Raw genomic sequence first — 20,631 nt, forward strand, 5'->3', positions numbered from 1 at the left:
TAAATAGCCATGATTTGTAAAATATTCCAGAAGACTCACCTCTGAAATAAGCCCATCACACTAAATAACTCTTTCAATTATCGACATGTTACCATCTCAATGAAGGGGCAGTCATTTTTACATATAAATAGAGCATTAGAAAATAAAACAAGATTATTTTTTTAACACCGTCCAGGAATGGGTTATTGATGACCAAGTTTTAACATATTTTTAGAGAGAATTCCCTATTTAGTCAATCTGATCTATTTTGTCCTTCAGGTTTTCTTTACTTAAAAAAGGAACGACATATAAAATATGAAACTCCTCAGCTTTATTAATGCAAACATATTTTTTATTAAAGAATGAATGCATTTATGCTAAAGAGTAGTTTACATTTGTTGTGAAGCAGCAAGCATATCTCCAAGAGGTGCATTCCCCTCAATATGACTCCATGCTTATTCTACATGCCTTAAGACTGGACCCACACTCGGGGGCACACGTACACACACACAAACGCATACATGGACACACAGATACACAGACCAAAACGCCGACACCACTGCTCTCTGGATTCAATAAACTCTCATTTAAGGCTTCTGTAAGGTGTCCTAGTGCCCCTAAAATTATTCCCAGGATTCAAAACAGACTTTCAGAAAGGAGCAGTACCTGGAAAACTAGTCATCTGCTCTCGGCCTTAAATGCATGGATTTTAACCAATACTTTGAATGTCATTCAATATTGACTCTCTGCATTTATGATATTTAAAGATCCATCAAACTGAGAAAACTCAGGCTCTCTTAGTGAGAATTTCTCATTAGAAATACCAAACAAACTGGCAACTCTGACCCTAAGAGATCAATCCAATTGGAAGATAAGAAGGTCAGATTTCCCTTTAGAATGGACATAGGTTCTCTAGATAAGTCTGGTTTATATCATTTGTTTCCTACTCGAGTGTAGTGTTGAGTGATGGGTCAAAGATTCCTTAGTGATACCAACTCAGATTTGAAGCTTGCCATGAAAGGTTCATCAGAAAGGACCATCAACTAAATAAGTTACCATAAATCGGGGTTGAAGAAAGGACAGCCCACATGGAGCTTGTTCAGTCGCTGATAACTCATTCCCTTTTTCCAAACTATCTGTGGTGGTGGTGGTAGTTTGAAACTCCCACTCTGTTTGATTGTTTCTTTCATCTGCTTGGTTATTTTCTTCCCTTTTGGTGTCCTGCAGTGTAGGGTGAGGCTGCATCTCTGTAGGGATGGTGGTGCAGACTGGAAGGGCAGAGAGGGAGGATGGGGCAGGCGGAGGAAAGGGGCTATTAGTAGCTGCAAGTATTCTAAGAAGATAGATGAAGTGAATACAATAAGAGGGTACTACTTGATACACTTATGTAATAAAAGCATTACCTTTAACTGTGAATTAACTGCCAACTATCAGGTTGTTAGTTGTAAAGCTCAATAACGGCTGTGCTGATTTGCTTACTGAGGAGAGAATCTGAAACCAGCCAGGGGAGAGGAGCTCTCAGGAGCAGCCCGAGGTGTTCCTTTAGTCCAGAGGCCTCCTCGACAGTAACAGCACTCACCACCTCCCCACACAACTAGGGATCCTATAGGGGCATCTAACATTCTTGTTGGGTTTCATAAGGCAAGTTGGGATGGTCCATCAAATAAACAGCCGCAGTGTATTTGCCTGAGAGCGCTGAAAATCGGCATGGAGAGCTCCTACAGGGAGGCATTGGAAAATGAGAAAACAAAAAAAGAAGAAGAAGAAGAAGAACAGAGTCTAGAACTTTCCTCCCCAACCACACTCCCACCTTCCTCATAGTCACAGCAGCAGCAGATTTCAATGTAATTACTTTAATAATACATTTCTTTAGATTTAGAATTGCCCTTCTGAATTTAAAAAGCTTGGTCAGCCAATAATTTGGCAGTCTTTTCATCCCAAATTTGAATCATTGCTTATTCATTGCTCATCTTGAACTCCTTGACCAATGCTGCCTTTGCTGAAGCATCCTCAGTTCACTCAGCCGTCATCGGATTCCAATTCCTGGGACACCTCTTCCGAGGAGCCATTCCTGTGGATCCGGCCGTCGCTCTTCATACTGTGGAAAGTCTTCTTGAAGGCCTCCATCATGGCGTGGGCCAGCTTCTTGGCCTCCAGCTTGCTCTCGCACTCGACAGCGTGGCAGTCCATCTGGTAGGACAGGTCGTCATTAATCTCCCTGTAAACCCAGGCGAAGATGTCGGGGCTCACGTTGTGGTCGGCGGTGCAGTAGGCAATGCGGGCCACCTGGAAGGTATCCATGTGCACCGTGGCCTCCCCTTTGTGGTCGAGGTGATGGAGCCACACTTGGAACGGCCGGATTTCCAGGAGGGCATTGGCTGGAAAGACGTCTTCTCGGGCTAGCGTGTGCTTTTTCCAGAGCTCGATGACCGGCTTTTCTGTGCAGCCTGACAAAAACTGCATGCCTGTGGTGGGGACCTTACCCAGATAGGTCACCTGCAGAAGGAAGAGAGGAAGAAAAAGGAAGAGGTCAGCAGTAGGCTCTTGGTTCTCGTTGTTCACTGATGTTCTCAAACAATCATGGCGTCACCCTGGAAGGATGGAGAGACATCTTTCTTGATCCCTAAAAGAATAACTGTCATCAGAATTTATATTTTTTCTCCCTAACAAGTTGACCCCTTGGCAAAGGTACTGAAATTTAAAAATAGGGTTAAACTTTAAAAATTCGAGTTTTAGAGAACTACTCTCCCTCCCTCAGTCCCCTTTTAAACTCAAATTAGAATGAATGATTATGATCTTTTCCAAATTTGGCACTTCTTTGACACCATAAATCCACTTGAAGTTTATTTTCAACCAAAAACACACGCAGAATTTAATGATAAGAAGGAGTCAAAAGGATGTTGCTTCCGAAAACCAAAATCTTTATTAAACTTTTCTCCCACTCTGGTTCTCTTTCCAAATCACTAAATGTCTGATTTCACTTAAGCTACTTGCTTCTAGCAAATGCCAAGGACACAAAAACTGTTCTATTTAAATTATGGCCTAAAACATGATTGTTTTCTCACCAAGATAATGTTTAAGCAATTTTTGAACCGATGGGCATCTGGTTAGAGTGATAAAAAATGAAAGATCTACAGACAGGTTAAGATTAGAACCTTGGTTTATCACATAGCTAGACGGGCAATAGTAAAGCAAAGAAAAATAATTCCAAGTGATTCAGATAGTGTCCTTTAAAAAATTGGTTTATGATATACCAAGAAAAGATGTTCATTCTCTCATTTTTGTTTTTTTTCACTTGTCAACATGGATAGACCCTCTACCACTGGGCACCTGCATTATGGAAACACATAAAACTGAAGAAATCATTTAAGAAATAACACAAAATAGTATGTAATTTGGCTCAAAATTAGAAGCACGGATGTAAGTGCTATGAATTTTAGGGAAAAAAGACCAGAAAAAGGTCCAGAGAAATGGTGAGAACTGAGCAAGGACATTTAGCCACAATGATTCCAAATCAATGTTTCTGTTTAGTGGGACAATAAAGTCCACAGACAAAAAGTTCAGGACACAGACGTTAAGTCCTGCTGCATCTTTTTGTGTTTTGGTTATCTCTCATACAAGAGTTCATTGGCTAGTCCCTTTAAAAAGATGACTTCTTAGTAAAGAGGCACAAGTGCTGCCCATTCTAGAAATATTTATTAGGAATCTATTACGTACAATGGCAATGTGCCAGCTGGGCATGGGGGAGAGGGAGGCTGGAGAGGTCCAAAATCAGTGGGAAGAAAGTAGCTGAATATGTGTTCAGAGCACCGTCTTTTGAGGCAGGTGAAGATGCGAATAAATCCTAGCTCCTCAGTTCACCGGGTGGGTGGTCCTGGACAAACCACCAGCCCTTTGCACATGCACAGATACAACTATGATGCGAGTCAGCCCATGAAAAGGGTAGGCGAAGGGTACCACAAAGTACCCTGAGCATTTAGCAGAGCCAGTGATGGCACCCACCGTGCTCATGGAACACCTCCGGGAGGGGAGTCATTGGATTTCAAGGCATCAGAGCTTCAAAACCCAGATGGGAGCCCAGCAAATCAGATGGTGAGGAGGAGGAAGGAGCAGGAAGGTAGGGGCTGCAGTGGGGAAAGGCCTCACCTGTTTGGGCACATGGGGCACTTTGGCCTGACCACACATTTGGCCTAAGACAGCCATGAAGAAGAGACAGATGGTCCATGACCGCTGGATCAAAACAGGCTGAACTTTGAAAGCTGGCCTTGCATGTACTCTGAGGAGTAAGGTCTTCTCTGCTCTTGATGGAATGCCGCTGAGGGGCTACAGTCCAAGGCGTACCTGGATTTGATGGAGGTTGTGAACTTGGACGACTTGACAGATGCCAGGAAGAAAGACGGACGGGGAGAGCTGCCTAGCAGTGGAATGCTCAGGCAGGAAGTTGTGGCATCAGCACAACCAGGAGACGGGGGTGGCCTGACTTAGGAGTGGAGGTAGTGGGAAAGGACAGTGGGGACAGATGGGAAGGAGATTCAGAGGTGAAACTGACAATACTTGGCAATACCCTGAAGGGGGAAAATACTCAGACAGACACTGCAAGTGCCTATACTCCCCAGGAAGGCGACTGGTTGAATAGTTAGCTCCTTGTCACTCTGCATTGGAGTCACATACTAAAGATGGCTTTGTTAGGAAATGCACAAGATAAGGCTCTTGACTTATAATACTTACTGAAAATGTGCTTTCTGTATATGGTATTTATGATATCTTTATTAACTTTTAACAATTTTATTTTTTTAATTGAGGTGAAATTCACATTACATAATATTAACCATTTTAAAATGTATGCTTCAGTCAAATGCTTCAGGCATTTAGCAGTCAAAATGCTATACAACTATCAGCTCTGTCTAGTTCCAAAGTATTTTCATCACCCCCAAAGGAGACCCAGGCCCCATTAAGCAGTTACTCTCCACCGTCCCCTCGCTCCAGCCCCTGGCAACCACCAATCTGCTTTCTGTCGTTATGGATTTACTATTCTGGATAGTTCATACAATTAGAATCACAAAATATGTGACCTTTTGTGTCTGGCTTCTTTCACTTAGCATAATGTTTTCAAGGTTCATCCAAGATGTACCATGTATCAATACCTCATTCCTTTCTATGACATCTTTACTTTTGGAAGTGGAAAAGCAAATGGAGGAAACTAGTTTTAGCGTTTGATGTGAAAAGTATTCTTTCTTACTGTCCCCCCGGAAACTAGAAATAACTATGTTTATATTTGTTATATTTGATAGAAACATTCTTCAGAGGGAGGGAATCTCCTTTGATGTGCTTTAATCTCTCTCTCTCTCTCTCTCTCTCGCACACACACACACACACACACACACAAACACAATTAAAAAAAATTATACGGTGGCTTCTATCATGATATAATTAAAGGATGAGTTTTAAAAACTTTATTGTAAGTTGTTGATGGTTCCCTCCAATGGAAAGCAACTTAATAATAGTAAAATTTTGACAACTTAATAATAGTAAAATTTTGACAACTAAGAAAAAAATGTATTCCTCTCACAAATATTTATTACTTAAAAACTAAAGATTTTAAGGGAAATAAAGTTTTATTTTGGAAGTGTGCTAGAGAGAAGAATGGAGCAGAGATTATAGCTCAAAGAGTTTAATACGACAACAATGAAAGCTATTTAATTATATGTAGACACTTATATAAAAAAATTTTTTAAACACTGAGGTTCAATGTATACATAGATGTAATCTCTTGGTACTAAAGTTACTAGGAAAGTAATATTTATTTAGTGGCCCAGTTTCACTAGTATCACCTAAACAAGACACTACGCACCAAGCATAAGGTCCCACATTGCTGTTTATATACATCTGCAGCCAAATCAAGCCACACACTGAATAGTAATAACTAACATTTGTATCACACTTTAGGTAAAAAGCACTTTGTATGCATTAGATCCATTGACAACCCTGTAGGTCAGGATGGAATATTATTATCACTAACCCGATTTTAAAGACAAGAACCTTAGATGGGGTGGTAGCACTGGGGTATTGAATTCCTAGACCACTTTGTTATTAGATGAGAGTCATTTCCTTGTAGTTTCATTTTTCAGCCACTTATTCATTTTTCCCATCTTTGGGCTGTAAGAGAAATTTTAGCTTTGTATGAACACCCTAGAAGCAGTGGGTCCTCCCAAAGAAAGAATAGCATTCTGTTGTTTCATGCTTTTGTAAATGACACTCCCTTCCATGCCTGGGCATTTCTTTAAAATTTATTCTTGTTTTATAACTGCAGAAAGTAAGATTCAAAAACCTAAACTTTTCAGGTAAAACGGAGCACAAAATAATAAGGTAATATATATGTTTTATATAAATATATATTATACACTTTTTGCAAATATTTATTATATATTATATGTTTATAATATGTATATTATCTGTTTTCTAAAACTCAGAAACACGTATAATCTATTTACAACGAAATCAAAGAAAAAAAATGTTTAATCTAAAGAACTGCAGACTTCCGGCATCTTTCCAAAAGTTTTCTGTGAAAAGAGAGACATAAACAAGTTCTACCAGCACTGATCCTGAATATTCCATTAGCTTCATCTTGCGAAGTATTCCTAAACCTGCATATGGAGGCGGGCTAAGAGCAGATTATGTGCTGACGCCTCTCAACTGCGATATTGACAAGGGCCAAAGTTCACACCAAGTGTTCGCTGGAGCACCACGACTTATGTCTGCTCTCAACTGGGATTTGCAGTGGAGGCCACAGAGGCTGTAGTGGACAGACATGCCCTTCCTCCAAGCACAGAATTAGCAAACATGCATCTGAAACGCCAGAGAACCGCCGATTCTCCCGTGATGGCAGCTCCAGTCCTGCTGCTTGAAAATACCAGCCTCTTGGCAAGGCTCTTAGGTGAGTCTTCTCTGATAAAAATGCACTAACCCTGCCCAAACCTTCCTAAACAGTCCCGGTAATGAACTGCTCTCTGGTTCCTGTAAGGTGTGGCCAACACAGAACATGAGTCAGAGGGTCTAACTTATACCACTGGGTGAACCTTGGGAAGTCAATGAAATTTTGTTTTGTTACCTTTGGGGAGTTGACAACTTTGTCTGAAATCCCATGAGATTACATAAATACAGAAAATAATGTTAACAAGTTGGTACTTCTTAAAGAAGTACAGGAAAAGAATTATCTGAATAGAGTTTCCCTAGACATGGAATAAAAAAGAAATCTCTAAGTAGAGTTTCCTTGAAAATGGAATGCAAAATGATAAAATGATGTACCAAGACACTCTCCCCTCAGAATGACCCCTGTAAATCAGCCCTGCTATCACCCTTACTGGCCCGAGTTCCAGAATCCTGACTCTGTGCACTTTCCCCTAATAAGTCAATTATTTACTACCTGCCTGCAGATATCCTAATGATCCCATTAAGTTCTCCAGAGTCTGGCATTCACCCATATTGTTGACTCTAAGTCACTGAAAAAAAAAAAAACTATTCAGGCTTTAAAAAAGTGAATTTCTCTTTAATTTTTTATATATATAATTTAATAGAAATGTGCCTTATGGCTCTGCTTTTCAAGGGACATAGAGTAAAAACTTTTTTAAAAAATTAATTATCTCAAAATACGAAAGATTCAGTTATGCTGTGCATGCAGCCATGCCGTCTGTGGTTATGGGACCACAGAGTACATGTGTCTCAATAAATAGAAACCCTTGAAATACAGGGCTTTATCCATGTATCCTTTTATGTCAACACTCTTGCAGGGATTTACTCTCACTGTATATAGAGATCCCTTCTTGCCAGCCTTCCTCATGTGGGAGACTTGCTTTCACACCCTCTGTAGGCACATCCTCTTTATGAGTGAGAACACAGGACCAGTGTGCAAGGCCGCCTCAGGGCTTCCACCACGGATACAGCTGTGCAGCAATGTAGGGTCTGTGAATGCGAACCCTGTGATCCTGCCCGTCTATGAAAATATGAAAGAAGTGAATGTTTTCTACATGAATTAGTCCCTTCTGAGCCTCATCCTTAGGGGTTGCAGTTTTCCAGAGCCGCAAAGCAGACGAGAAACACAGAGTCACGAAATCGTTCCCTACGTGTCCAAAATGGTAGACAGAATTTTTTTCAAGACGCCACCTCCCCAGGTGCTGGGAGAAAGGGACTTGGAAGATGACAAGAAGATGCTTCAGGAGGAGTAACAACCCGTTGGAAATAAATACTGGCATCTTTTCCATGGTTGCAGACACAGGCTTTGGGCAAGAAGCTTATGAATCATTCAGAGAGAAATAAACAAACAGAGCAAAGAAAAATGAAAAGTTTTTCCCTCTGTGTCATTCAATGGCACAAACTGATGCCCAGACACAGACGTTTGTAATGTGTGTGAATCGGCCTTGCCTAATCCCAGCTGAAGAAAGTATTCGAGGATATTCATGGCGTGTAAAAATACAGAGAGGCCACGAAGCCAAGGGGCCCGCCAGAGTGTCTGCAGCATTTACAGCGTCAGATCAGGTGAGACCAGTGTCCTCAGAATTTCTCCTTCCCACCCATGAGTTTTCCAACACCCCAGCCAGCTCTCCATTCATGAATCACCATTCCCTTCTCATCTGATGCAAAACAAACCCTGCTTGCCTGTCATGCATCCTTCTGGCCGAGACAGCACCGTTCCGTTCCTTCCTCTTGGTGGCCAGTGCATATTTCATTCTGGTCTGAAAAACCCTTGTTTAGGACCCTGGCTCATCTTACCTTACACTGGACAGCCAGATGGAAGGGGTAATACCGGGGTCCCTAAATGAAGATGTGAGATGGAGTGGATGATCACGTAAGAACCCAAGCACCTGGTTTCCTGGGGTCTTCCACCTTCCAGGCTGGATAAGCCCAGCTTCCTAACTTTGGAAGCCTTGACTTTGGTTCAGTTTACTATGGGGTTTCTCCAGGATGACACGTCAAGAACAAAGATTCTCCAGAGGCCTTTCTTGGGATATAAAAGATCTTGCTGCTCTTTCATTGTCTGTAGGAGACTTCCTTTCCCCAGCTGACATAAAATAAGACGATATAAACACAGGATGGAGAAAACGTAACTGGGAATCCCAATAGCTTTTGGGTTACAAGGCAAAAGATGAGAAAAAGAAAAGCCACTCTTACTCGTAGGCCAAATACCAGAATCACGCTCTTCTGCTCTCACATGAATTCCCATCTGCACATTTCAGAGAAAAGGGAAAGGACAAAATCCTGAGATTTATGATGTAGGCTTGAATCTACTCCTTCCTGGCTGGTCACAGAGGAGCAAGAATCCACTAAGCACTTTGAAGAGTGGGGATGGATCCAATACGCCAATGACCTAACAATCCACAATGCAAAGACAGAAGTAATGCTAACCATGACCTTGAACTTGTATAATCTGCTTTAAGCCATGAAGACAATATTAAAGGATAAATACTGTGTACAGTGAAATCTATGAAGTTATTGTGAGAAAAATGAAATTGATTAGCCTTGGGCTTGAAAATTAAATTTATTTACCTGTATTTTCATTTGATAAGCATTCACTAAGCATCTACTGGGAACCAGGTGTATCAGTGAATAAAATTGATAAAACTCTCTGCCCTCTTGGGGCTGACATTCCAACTACATAGAAGATTCTTACGACTGAGTTTACAGAACTCAGCATTACGTAGGCAAGTCTGGCGTCAGGGAGGAGAACATGCATGGGCCTCTGGGAATGTTTTTGATGAATCGGAAAACTTCTCTTGGGTTCAAAAAGGTCTTTCCTCTCATATGGCATAACTGGGATGAAAAAAGTCCCCATTTAGAGTCTATTCCTTGGGTCAAGCAGTGTCTCATGAAGGCTTATTAGACTTTACGTTCACTGTAGTTTGGCTTCCTGAGATGTTACTGTGGTAGAGGACCAGGCAGGTCAATGTCTTTGGAAGAGTGCCAAGGAAGAGGGAAAGTGAGTGAGGGCTAGGAAGTGAAGGAGGTAGGAGATACAAGGCTGACTCTGCCTCCCAAACAAGATGGACCGGCAGCTAAAATGCCACTGGTACTCTCCATTTGCCCTGGCGACTAGACAGGTGGGGTGCCTGGCCTCACTTGACACCTGTGTTTTCACTCCCAGGGTGTTCCAGGCACATCTAACTAATCTGCCTTCATTGAAATCTCATAGTAAAATTATAAGTTGTTTTAGGCTGCCCAGCATCTATTCTACTCTTCTTAGGTCTCTTCCTTTATCTTGGAGATCCAAAGAGCAAGTTTTCCCGGTGTTCAAACTCAAGGTACTGATAATTATATTGCAATAAATTCCTAATGACTCAAAGGTATATCATCAGCATTATGGGCTTTTAGAGCTAAATGGGGACATTCAGACCAACCTAACACCACCCCTTTGTTGCAGAGATGATGATTCTGATACTTGCCCTGAATCACACAGCTGGTCCCTGAAAGAGCAAGGTGTGGAATGAAGGTCTCCACCACAAGGCCAAGGTTCTTTCCACTACTCCAATCTCTTCTCCAGAAGAGGATCTGGACACTTTTTTTCATGCTTATATCATCTACTTCTCTCTGGCCATTTCTTCAAGTGTCCACACTGAGACCAAGGTCTGGTCAGGGACACAGAAAGGTGACAGGCACTCTACCAGGACTTGTTAAACATTCTAAAAGGAGGTTGGAATCGGAGTCAAACTGCCCTTAACCTGAGATGTGTTTGCATAGCTCAGGGATTTAAATTATGATGCTAGCATCAATAATTGAAAGAAGGTGACAGGAGTGCATACTTAATATTCAGATATCATATTCCTAAAGGACTCTGAAATGGTTCTTTACAAAGCAAACAATCCCTATTTCAAAGAATAATTCCAAAGAGTAAATAGTCAACACGTGCTAAGTGTGCCCCTACCCTGCTCTTTGTGGGCCAAAGAGCACACCAGACGACAAGAGATGTGGAATAGCTCTAGGCGCCAGGCACCACGGTGAGCAGGCTTTGGCACAGCCCTTAACCCAGGGCAGTTTGCCTGAGAGGCCTGGGCTCAGTTCACTGCAGATCTGGGCATCCTTTCTCATTGCAATAGCTCGAAGGTCCTACTCCTCAGCCCTTCAGGCTCTTTTAAGTCCTTCCTAAGAAGCCCAGATGATTCTGGATCAAAACTATGGTTTTCTTCTCCAGAGTGAGTCTTGGGTACCATTCTGGGGCCTATTTTTTGGCAGATCTACCTCATCCTCATCAGGATAAGAGGAGACCCAGCCATCCTATGGCTAGACAAGGATGAGGACCAATTGTTGCCATTCCCCATAAGGCCATCCTTCAAAGTCTTTTGCCTTATACCTCTTTGGCCAGGCTTGGTTGGCTGACCAAGAGGTAGGGGGTGAGCCTGGCTCCCTAGGGTAAGCCTGCCTCTGACTTTAACAGCACATTTCGGTTATCCCTGAAGGGGTTGGTGATGACCCAGAAAGGCTTACAGACTTACTCATTTTTTTCCCAGTAGTAGCAACAATGCTGGCAGTAGAATGTAGATTTTCTAACATGCATATCCTCTGAAGCACATTTATGCATGTGCCTTTGTTTAGTGCTATTTATTTATTTCAGTAGCTTTCCTAAGTCCACACATATTGATAATACTTTTTTTTTATTGTTTAGCAGTTCTTCCCAAGTATTGGAATGGGTTATGCTGATATAATCTATAAAAATATTAATAAAAAATTTACTGGAAGATATATTTTCTTTTTTATTATGTAAATGTATATCATGGGGGGGGAAAGCAAATTTACTAAGACCCAATATCAAGAAATAATTATGTGCTATTTTTGCATTCTAACAAAGAGATGAACATTGCTTCCGCTGTTAAATACAGCATGTGTCTCACAATTAGGAATTTAAGTGACAGATTTATTTCTGTTATTCATATTACAGCTTAGTTCCACTGATGCAGAGTGACTTGAGACACTGTGTCCCATCTTGCATTTATCAAGCAGTCCCAATGTGCAATTTGTCCTGTCAGTTGGCTCTTGGATGTGTGAAGCTTGGAAATATTGTCATTGTCACTGTCAAAGACAGAAGCAATTTATCTAGAAGGCTCTGAAGTGTGCTTCGGAAGACAAAGTCACTTAATAAAAATGACATCACATTAAAACATACATTCCCTCATCTGGCCCCTTCTGGTGAGCTGGCCCAAGGAGGGTTAAACCACTGTTCTACTCAGTGGCACAAGAACAGTTTATTTCGAGACAGGTCTGATATCTCCCCTTCTGCCTTCTAATCCGTGGAATATACCACAAAGCGAGAAATTCAGTAGAGCTCTCTAGGCCCTTAAATGTTCACAATGAGAAAATTCTCTAAATGATAAATCAGTATGAAGCACACTGCCTGTGTGCTATCCTGACAAATGGATTCAGGGGACAAGCACTGGTGACAGGTAAAAAAATGTCACCAATTTTTGTCCTTATAGCACTTTATCAATTCATTTTCCTTAGCACACAACTTGTTAGGAATGGGCCAGGAAAGGCACTAAACATTTAGAAAGAATAACTTAGAGACAACATTTGGTTGAAGGTAATAAAATAAACACACCAATCTACTGGCTACAAGTCTAGAGCTCTTAATAGAAGGCCAGTGGAGGTTTGAAACAAGAGAGGTACTGTGAGGCTAACTAAACATGGAATTACCAAGTAGTCCAGAAAAATGAAGACTTATGGTCAAACAAAACCTTTACGTGAATGTTCAAGGTAGCTTTATTTGTAATAGCCCAAAACTAGAATCAGTCCAGAGGCCTTTCAACAGGTGAACAGTTAACTGTGACACATCCATTCCATGGAGTACTATTCAGCTAGAAAAAATGAACTACTGATACATGGAACAACTTGGATGAATCGCCAGGGAATTCTGCTGAGTGGAAAAAAATATCCCAAAAGATTACATACTGTATGATTCCATTTATATATCATTTCTGAAATGAAAACATTTTAGAAATAGAGAACAGATTAGTGGTCACCGGGGGTTAGTGATGGAGGTGAATGGTGGTGGGGGGGGGTGGTTATAAAAGAGAAACATGAGTCATTATTGTGAGGGACTTGTTCAGTGTCTTGACTGTGGGGATAGATACATGAATCTCCACATGTAGGAAAATTGTATAGGGCTAAATACACATACACACATAAATGAGTACAAGTAAAACTGGGCAAATCTGAATAAGATTGGTGGATTGTATGAATGTGATATTAAATTATAGTTTTGCAAAGTGTGATCATTGGAGAATACTGGGTGAAATGTATATGGGGTCTCTCTGGATTACTTCTTACAACTGCATGTGAATCGATTCTCTCAATAAAAATTTCAATTAAAAAATTATCTCATCCATTTCATTGAGTTAGTTTTCTAATAAAACTACCTTTTACTTATAATTATTTATCAAAATTTGCAATATATTCATGTTGTCCTGACCAATGGATATACATACTAATTGTAAGGCTAACTCAAACCAGAGAAATATTTTAACTTACACATGTATTATATTTTAGAAAACAATTTTTGAAAATGTCAATTATTTATATATATATTGGGTTGGCCATAAAGTTCCTTCAGTTTTTACATAAAAATAAAAGACATTTTTCATTTTCACCAAGAACTTTATTGAACAACGTATTCACCATTTTGTTCCACTACCTTCTGCCACTTTTCAGGCAACTTCGTAATTTCATCTTTGCAAAATTTTTTATCTTTTTGAGCAAAGAACTGTTCCAGGTGCCTTTTACAGTCTTCCAGGAAATTGAAATTTTTTCCATTAAGAGAATTTTGTAAAGACCAAAGTAAATGGAAATCTGAAGGTGCAATGTCTGGTGAATATGGCGGATGAATCAGAACTCCCCAGCCAAGCTGTAACAGTTTTTGCCTGGTCAGCAAAGAAACATGCGGTCTTGAGTTATCCTGATAGAACATTTCGCGTTTTCTGTTAACTAATTCTGGATGGTTTTGGTCGAGTGCTGCTTTCAGTTGGTCCAACTGGGAGCAGTACTTGTTGGAATTAATCATTTGGTCTTCCGGAAGGAGATCATAATAGAGGACTCCCTTCCAATCCCACCATATACACAACATCACCTTCTTCGGATGAAGACCGGCCTTTGGTGTGGTTGGTGGTGGTTCATTTCACTTGCCCCATGATCTCTTCCGTTCCACATTGTTGTACGGTATCTACTTTTCATTGCCCATCACAATTTGTTTTCGAAATGGAACGTTTTCATTATGTTTCAGTAGAGAATCGCATGCGGAAAAACAGTCAAGAAGGTTGTTTTTGCTTAACTTATGTGGAACCCAAATATCAAAGCGATTAACATAACCAAGCTGGTGCAAATGATTTTCAATGCTTGATGTGGATATTTTGAGTATGTCGGCCATCTCCCGTGTGGTATAACGTTGATTGTTCTCAATTAATGTCTAGGTTTGATCGCTATCAACTTCAACTGGTCTACCCGACCGTGGAGCATCGTCCAGCGAGAAATCTCCAGCATGAAACTGTGCAAACCACTTTTGACACTTTTGATCTGTCACAGCACCTTCTCCATACACTGCACAAATCTTTTTTTGCATTTCAGTTGCGTTTTTACCTTTCTTGAAATAATGAAGCATAATATGACGAAAATGTTGCTTTTTTTCTTCCATCTTCAATATTAAAACGGCTACACAAAAATTCGCCAATCTTGGTAAGATTTTTTTTAAATGTACCCTGATATGACAGCTGTCACAATACAATCTAACAAAATTGTTTCGAATGAAGTTAAAGACAAGTAAGTGCTACTAGAGCCAGCATACGGGAAAAAACACGAACAAACTTTTTGGCCAACCCTATATATATGTGTGTGCGTGTGTGTGTGTGTGTGATATATATCAGAGGACGTGTGACAGAGTGGGAAATAGATGATTAAACAGCAGTTCTGAAATCCGTTCTCTCCCTTTCTTCAGGGAGAGGGGAGATGACGCTAGAAAAGAGAGAAATAATCTCCTCGTCAATTTGTTAACAGCAGACCTGCTATTTGCTAGCAGGCAAGTCCTTATCTATGGAATACTTTATGTAGGATGTACTTGTTTGCCTAGAGTTGCTTGTGCTGGAGTTACGGCACATGGCTTCCAGGAAAATGTCTCGTAGGCTACGTAACGAAGTATAAAATGGTGATGTTTCATAATTCTGTGTAAGTAGTATAACGGCATATAGAATAAGGTATCTTCTATGTTAATTTGGGCTAGACTGTCTCTGATGCAGCAAGAAAGGACTGAAAGAGACGCACTGACAGTCCCAGATGTCAGCTGATTTTGCTTGTGCCTTCTGATTACTTGTTTCCCTGAAATTATTAGCAAAGTTTGGTACGGGATGAGATTTCTGATTTGAATATCCAACACTGTATGTCATCTCACAGGGTAATAAATAGAAGACTTTCAAGCATACACTTACTTATATTAGGATGACATTCTGTGGGAAATAGAAGGGTTATTAGAGACCAGGAATGAAATGTGATAAAGTTTATGATTGTTAAAGAAGAGCTTGTTCATGATATTTTGTAAACTACCAAATGTAAAATAGCTAGCTAGTGGGAAGCAGCCGCATAGCACAGGGAGATCAGCTTGGTGCTGTGTGACCACCTAGAGGGGTAAGATAGGGAGGGTGGGAGGGAGACACAAGAGGGAGGGGATATGGGGGTATATGTATATGTATAGCTGATTCACTTTGGTATAAAGCAGAAACTAACACACCATTGTAAAGCAATTATACTCCAATAAAGATGTTAAAAAAATAAATAAATAAATAAACAAATAAATAAATAAAGATAAAAAAATAAACAGATGCTGGTTTGGTATTTAGGTTATATTGACTACATTTTAAAAAGCCATGTAGCAATTGTATTTAAAATTACAGTATTTAAAATTTGATCAAAATTAAATCCTTTGCAACTATTTAAATGTATGATGGAAATATTTGCTATATACTTAAAAATGTGTGGTCAGCTACAACACTTACACATTTTGTAAAAAACTAAACGTAACTCCTAGAATATGTCTTACCTGATTGTTATGTAAAACGTCTACTCATAACTAGAGAAATGCAAACTAAAACTACACGGAGATGCCTTTCTCACCTATCAGACTGGTGAAAATTAAAAAGTATGGCTCACATTGTGCTGGCAAGGCTGTGAAGAAACAGACACTCTCATATACTGCTGTATATGCAGTAAACATTGACACTGATACAGAAGTGTGCTTGTGTGTAAATGCATACATTCACACACACACTCCTATTTCTCTCAGCAGTGACCACTGAGAGACTCTGCAGCAGTGATATGCCAGTAGCAAGGCACACACCTGAAACCTAAATCCTGGTTTCTAAATACCATTCTCCACTGAAAGGAACCAGCCCTTCCTAGAGAAATAGTTGATTCCAGAGCTGGCACTTGAAAAGTATGAGATGATCTTGAAATATGCTGTGCCAGAAAGTAGGAAAGTGCTCAAAGAATGACAGAAATATGTCCAAAGGACAGGGCACCAGCTTTTAAAGGGGCTCCTGTTTACCAAACTGAGGACAATTTGACCATCAAAATAAATAATGATAGTAATGATTACAACCCACAAAATAAGTAAGACTCCACGAGTCAATGTTGATATAAATAGATAAAGTTAATGGGAGAGAAGAAAAGTTCTTATAATAGAGTAAAAACTAATAAAGGTAGAGATGATGAGATTAGAGAATCACCATTTGGCAACCACCGTAGTAATAGACGGTTCAAGCAAGAATAAGCATCAATGAACGCTAAAACAAGGGGCTAAATGTCTGCTGAGAAGTTGGATATTTATATAACTTCAAAGTATCTCCCCACAAGACGCCTAGTAATTACAAATGGAGAGTAGTCAATTTTCAGGAGAGAAACTTAGCAGACCCCATCACAAGCAAGTGACAAAGTAATGTGCACTGTGAAGGACACGGCATCACTTCTGTGACCTCCCTGCTAATCACCTGAACCTGATCATGTGGAAATGTTGGACAAACCCAAATAGAGGGTACGGTTTAAACTTCAAAAACAAAAAGGTCAGAAAGACAGAAGGGAAAAAAAAGGGAATCTGCTCTAGATTAAAGGACACTAAAGAGACCAGTCATGTAATCCTGGATTGCATCCTGGGCCATCATTTATTTTTCTTTTGATATAAAGTACATTAGTCCACAACTTTCAAAATATCAATAAGGACTTTAGATAACATAATAGTACTGTATAAATGTTAATTATCTGATTTTGGTATTTTATAAGAGAGTAACCTTATATATAAATATAGATAGATAGATATAAGGATACATAAGAATGGTGATATAATACCCTAGCTTCTAGGAACTACACCCCGAAGTACAGGGGCATCATCTCTTATCATGAAAGGGGGGATGGGAAATGAATGATCAAGTAAATAAACATTTTAGAATCATACATATAGAAGTAGTTTATAATAACTTTTCAACATTTTTGTGTCTAAAATTATTTCATACTAAAAAATAAAAAGAAGATAAATGAGTATATGTGCCCCTGACTCAACGTTAATTTAAGTAGAAAATAAAAAGATTTTTATGAGCATATGTAGTTGACTAAGCAATGTCCATCTCCGGAAGGGTAAGTTTGTGATCAAAATCCACCCCCTCATGCTGACTGAATTAATCTAGCTTAGTGACACGTGACAAATTCTACTCTAATCGTACTGGAGCACCTAAATCCAGGGATTTAAGTGGGCATGTGACAGGATAAATTATCTTCCATAAGCAAGCAATACCTTGAGCAATCAAATCTGTAATGACTCAAGAGCTTTAAATGTCATATTTACCTTCTGTTTCCAAATAGAAACCAATGCATGATGCAAAGATCATTTTCAATCACTAGCATCATCAGAATTGTACATTCTTAGTTAAAACTTATCTTGGAAACATAGCTTTCCTGCTCTCTAACTCTTTGATAATATTGTTGCTATTTGTCTCTATACCAAAATTATCACATTGAAAAAAAATCCTATAGGATTTTCCTACTGGTTTTCTTTTTAAGAAAGGAGAGTGATATCAAATATTTAGAAATACAGAAACAAATACTTCTTATAATATAGAGGCTTATGTATTGTAGCTTTGAAGGGTGTCTTGTTAAAGTCACAGGTGATGAGTATATTCTTGAGAGGAGAAAAAAGAAGGAAGTTTCTCTTTGAATACTGGGAAAATAAGAATAAAGAATGAAGCAGAATCATAGGATCATTTTGAGATGAAGGACCACTTCAGCAAGTACATTTATTTTTAAGAGTGCACTTGCACTGGAGCAAACATTTCAAATCTTGATGGATTTAGGAAAAGCAAGAAGCTCTTCTGCTATTTTTCAAGAAGCACCTGCTCAGCGGTCAGAGTCTTATTTTCAGCCATTCTATTTCAGTAGTACCAGCAGCGAAAAGGTACAATCACCATCCAATAGACAGATTCAGGACCACTTCCCTCCAATTTGCTCAGCAGAAACAAAGAGCCATGGAGGCCATCAGCCTAGATCAACAGAAAATGCAGCCTGACAACTCGAGGTGGAGACCTATGAACAGCATCGGAAGGGACATATGCGTGGACAGCAAAGGGAGAACAAGGAGAACGTCCTGTCCATAATTTTTGAAGCCCTTTGCAAAGGGGCTTGTCTGACTCTCTAGACCCTGGAGACTTCATACACATAAAGCAAAGATACAGAAACCATGACTCACAGATTCAGGCCAGGAAAGCAGGACACCTGTTTTAAAAAAAAAAATTACTTTCATTGTTTTAGTATCTCCTTATAAAGGTGAAAATCTTCCCTGTAAATTCACTGGATCTTATGTATGGGTCTTGGCTTATTGATTTGTTTTTGGTTGAGTGCATTCTATTCTTCCAATGCCATGTTCTCACTTTCTCTCCGTCACCAGCCCAACAGGGAGGCTGAGATGCTTAATGTGATGAGATCTAAAGGGACCTAAAGGACAGTCCATGGACATGCAGAAATACAAAGCCCTGTCACTGAGAGAGCTGGTGCTCGTTCAGCCCATCCCTCCTCGTTCTACCAGGAAGGTGGTGTGACAGTTAATTTTCTACTCAACTGGGCCCTGGAGTGTCCAGACACTGGCTCAAACGTTACCCTGGGTGTGTCCGTGAGGATTGTTTCTGGAGGATATTAACGTGTGAGTCCTTAGACTGAGTAAAGCTGACGGTCCTCTCCAAGGTAGGTGGCCCCATCCAGCTGAGGGCCTGGATAGAATAAAAGGTGGAGTAAAGGAGAATTTGCTCTCTCTGACTGACTGTCTTCAAGCTGGGACATTGGTCTTCTCCTGCCTTTAGATTTGGACTCAGGCTGGAACTACACCATCGGCCTTCCTGGGTCTTAGCGTGCCAACTGCAACTCTTGGGAATTCTCATAAGCCTATTACTTAGAATAAATCTCTTAATTATATATATAATACACAGAGGATCCCCAACCTGCAATGGTTCGTCTTACAGTTTTTTGACTTTATGATGGTGCAAACGCGACATGCATTCAATAGAAACTGTACTTCAAATTTTGAATTTTACTCTTTTTCCAGACCTGCAGTATGATTCTTTCTCATGATGCCGGGCAGCAGCAATCACCACAGTCCCTGCTCAACCAGACAACCACGAGGGTGAACAACTGACACACTTTCAACCATTCTGGACCCAGACAACCATTCTGTTTTTCACTTTCAGTACAATATTCAATACATTACATGAGAGAGTCACACTTTAGTATAAAATAGGGGTTTTTTTTTAGATGATTTTGCCCGACCACTGGCTAATGTCAGCGTTCTGAGCACATTTAAGGTAGGCAAGGCTAAGCTACGATGTTTGGTAGGTTAGGTGTATTAAATGCATTTTTGACTTACGACATTTTCAATTTACAATGGGTATATCAGGATGGAACCCCACTGTAAGTCAAGAGAGGTCTTTACATAAATAAGTCTATCTATTAGTCTTTATCTGGTATGTTCCAGACAGAGGCCAGCTGGGTCCTGGACAAAAGACCACTGTGACTGACTCTGGGGGATGCTGGGATAAGCTGTCACTGAGATTGACACTGTCATCACAGCCTAATCTACACGCCCTCTCCTTCCTCCCTGTGCATTCTTACATAGTGGTCCAAAACTTTCATGCCATGAACAGTTTTGAAGAGGCAACCTGGATTGAAATAGGTGAATGCAGGTCGGATCCACCACTCCACCACCACCTGTCGTCTCTTCCCTGCTCACACCCCACACATTCTGCTTCTCCTCATCCCCTCTCCTTACTTTAGAGATAGCCCTGAATGTTCCTCAATTACTGCCAACTCTCAGACTCTACACAGTGATTCCGTAAGAGTGATTCTACAGAGAATCTAAGTTGTGAAGTCTCTGAAGGGAAGTAGACTAGGGAAGTCACACTTGATTCCCCTCCATCACCAGCTTATACTTGGGGAAAACAATGAGATGAATCTTCGTGCTCGTCGTCTCCTGACAGAACAGGCCATCCTTAGCCTCGCACAGGAAGTGCCCTGGCTTGAACTGTCAGGGAGCTCAGGGCAGAGAGGCTGTGCCTTCAGGAGGTCCTGGCACCTCTCTTTCCCAGGACTCTCTCTCTGTGC

General features: G+C 40.3%; 1 protein-coding gene across 8 annotated transcripts in view; it reads right to left on the bottom strand.

Moving 5' to 3' along the window:
* Window positions 1–309: 309 nt before the first annotated feature.
* The window catches only part of PID1 (phosphotyrosine interaction domain containing 1), a 240,117-nt gene continuing 219,795 nt past the window's right edge, over window positions 310–20,631 (bottom strand). For all 8 annotated transcript variants that reach the window (XM_082464661.1, XM_082464659.1, XM_082464660.1 and 5 more), the window contains one exon: window positions 310–2,475. In XM_082464661.1, the coding sequence (XP_082320787.1) occupies window positions 1,999–2,475 (477 nt within the window). In that variant the 3' untranslated portion in view covers window positions 310–1,998. The remainder of the gene's footprint in view (window positions 2,476–20,631) is intronic.

This window comes from Balaenoptera physalus (assembly GCF_965194825.1).
Source record: "Balaenoptera physalus genome assembly, chromosome: 6".
Lineage (NCBI taxonomy): Eukaryota > Metazoa > Chordata > Mammalia > Artiodactyla > Balaenopteridae > Balaenoptera > Balaenoptera physalus.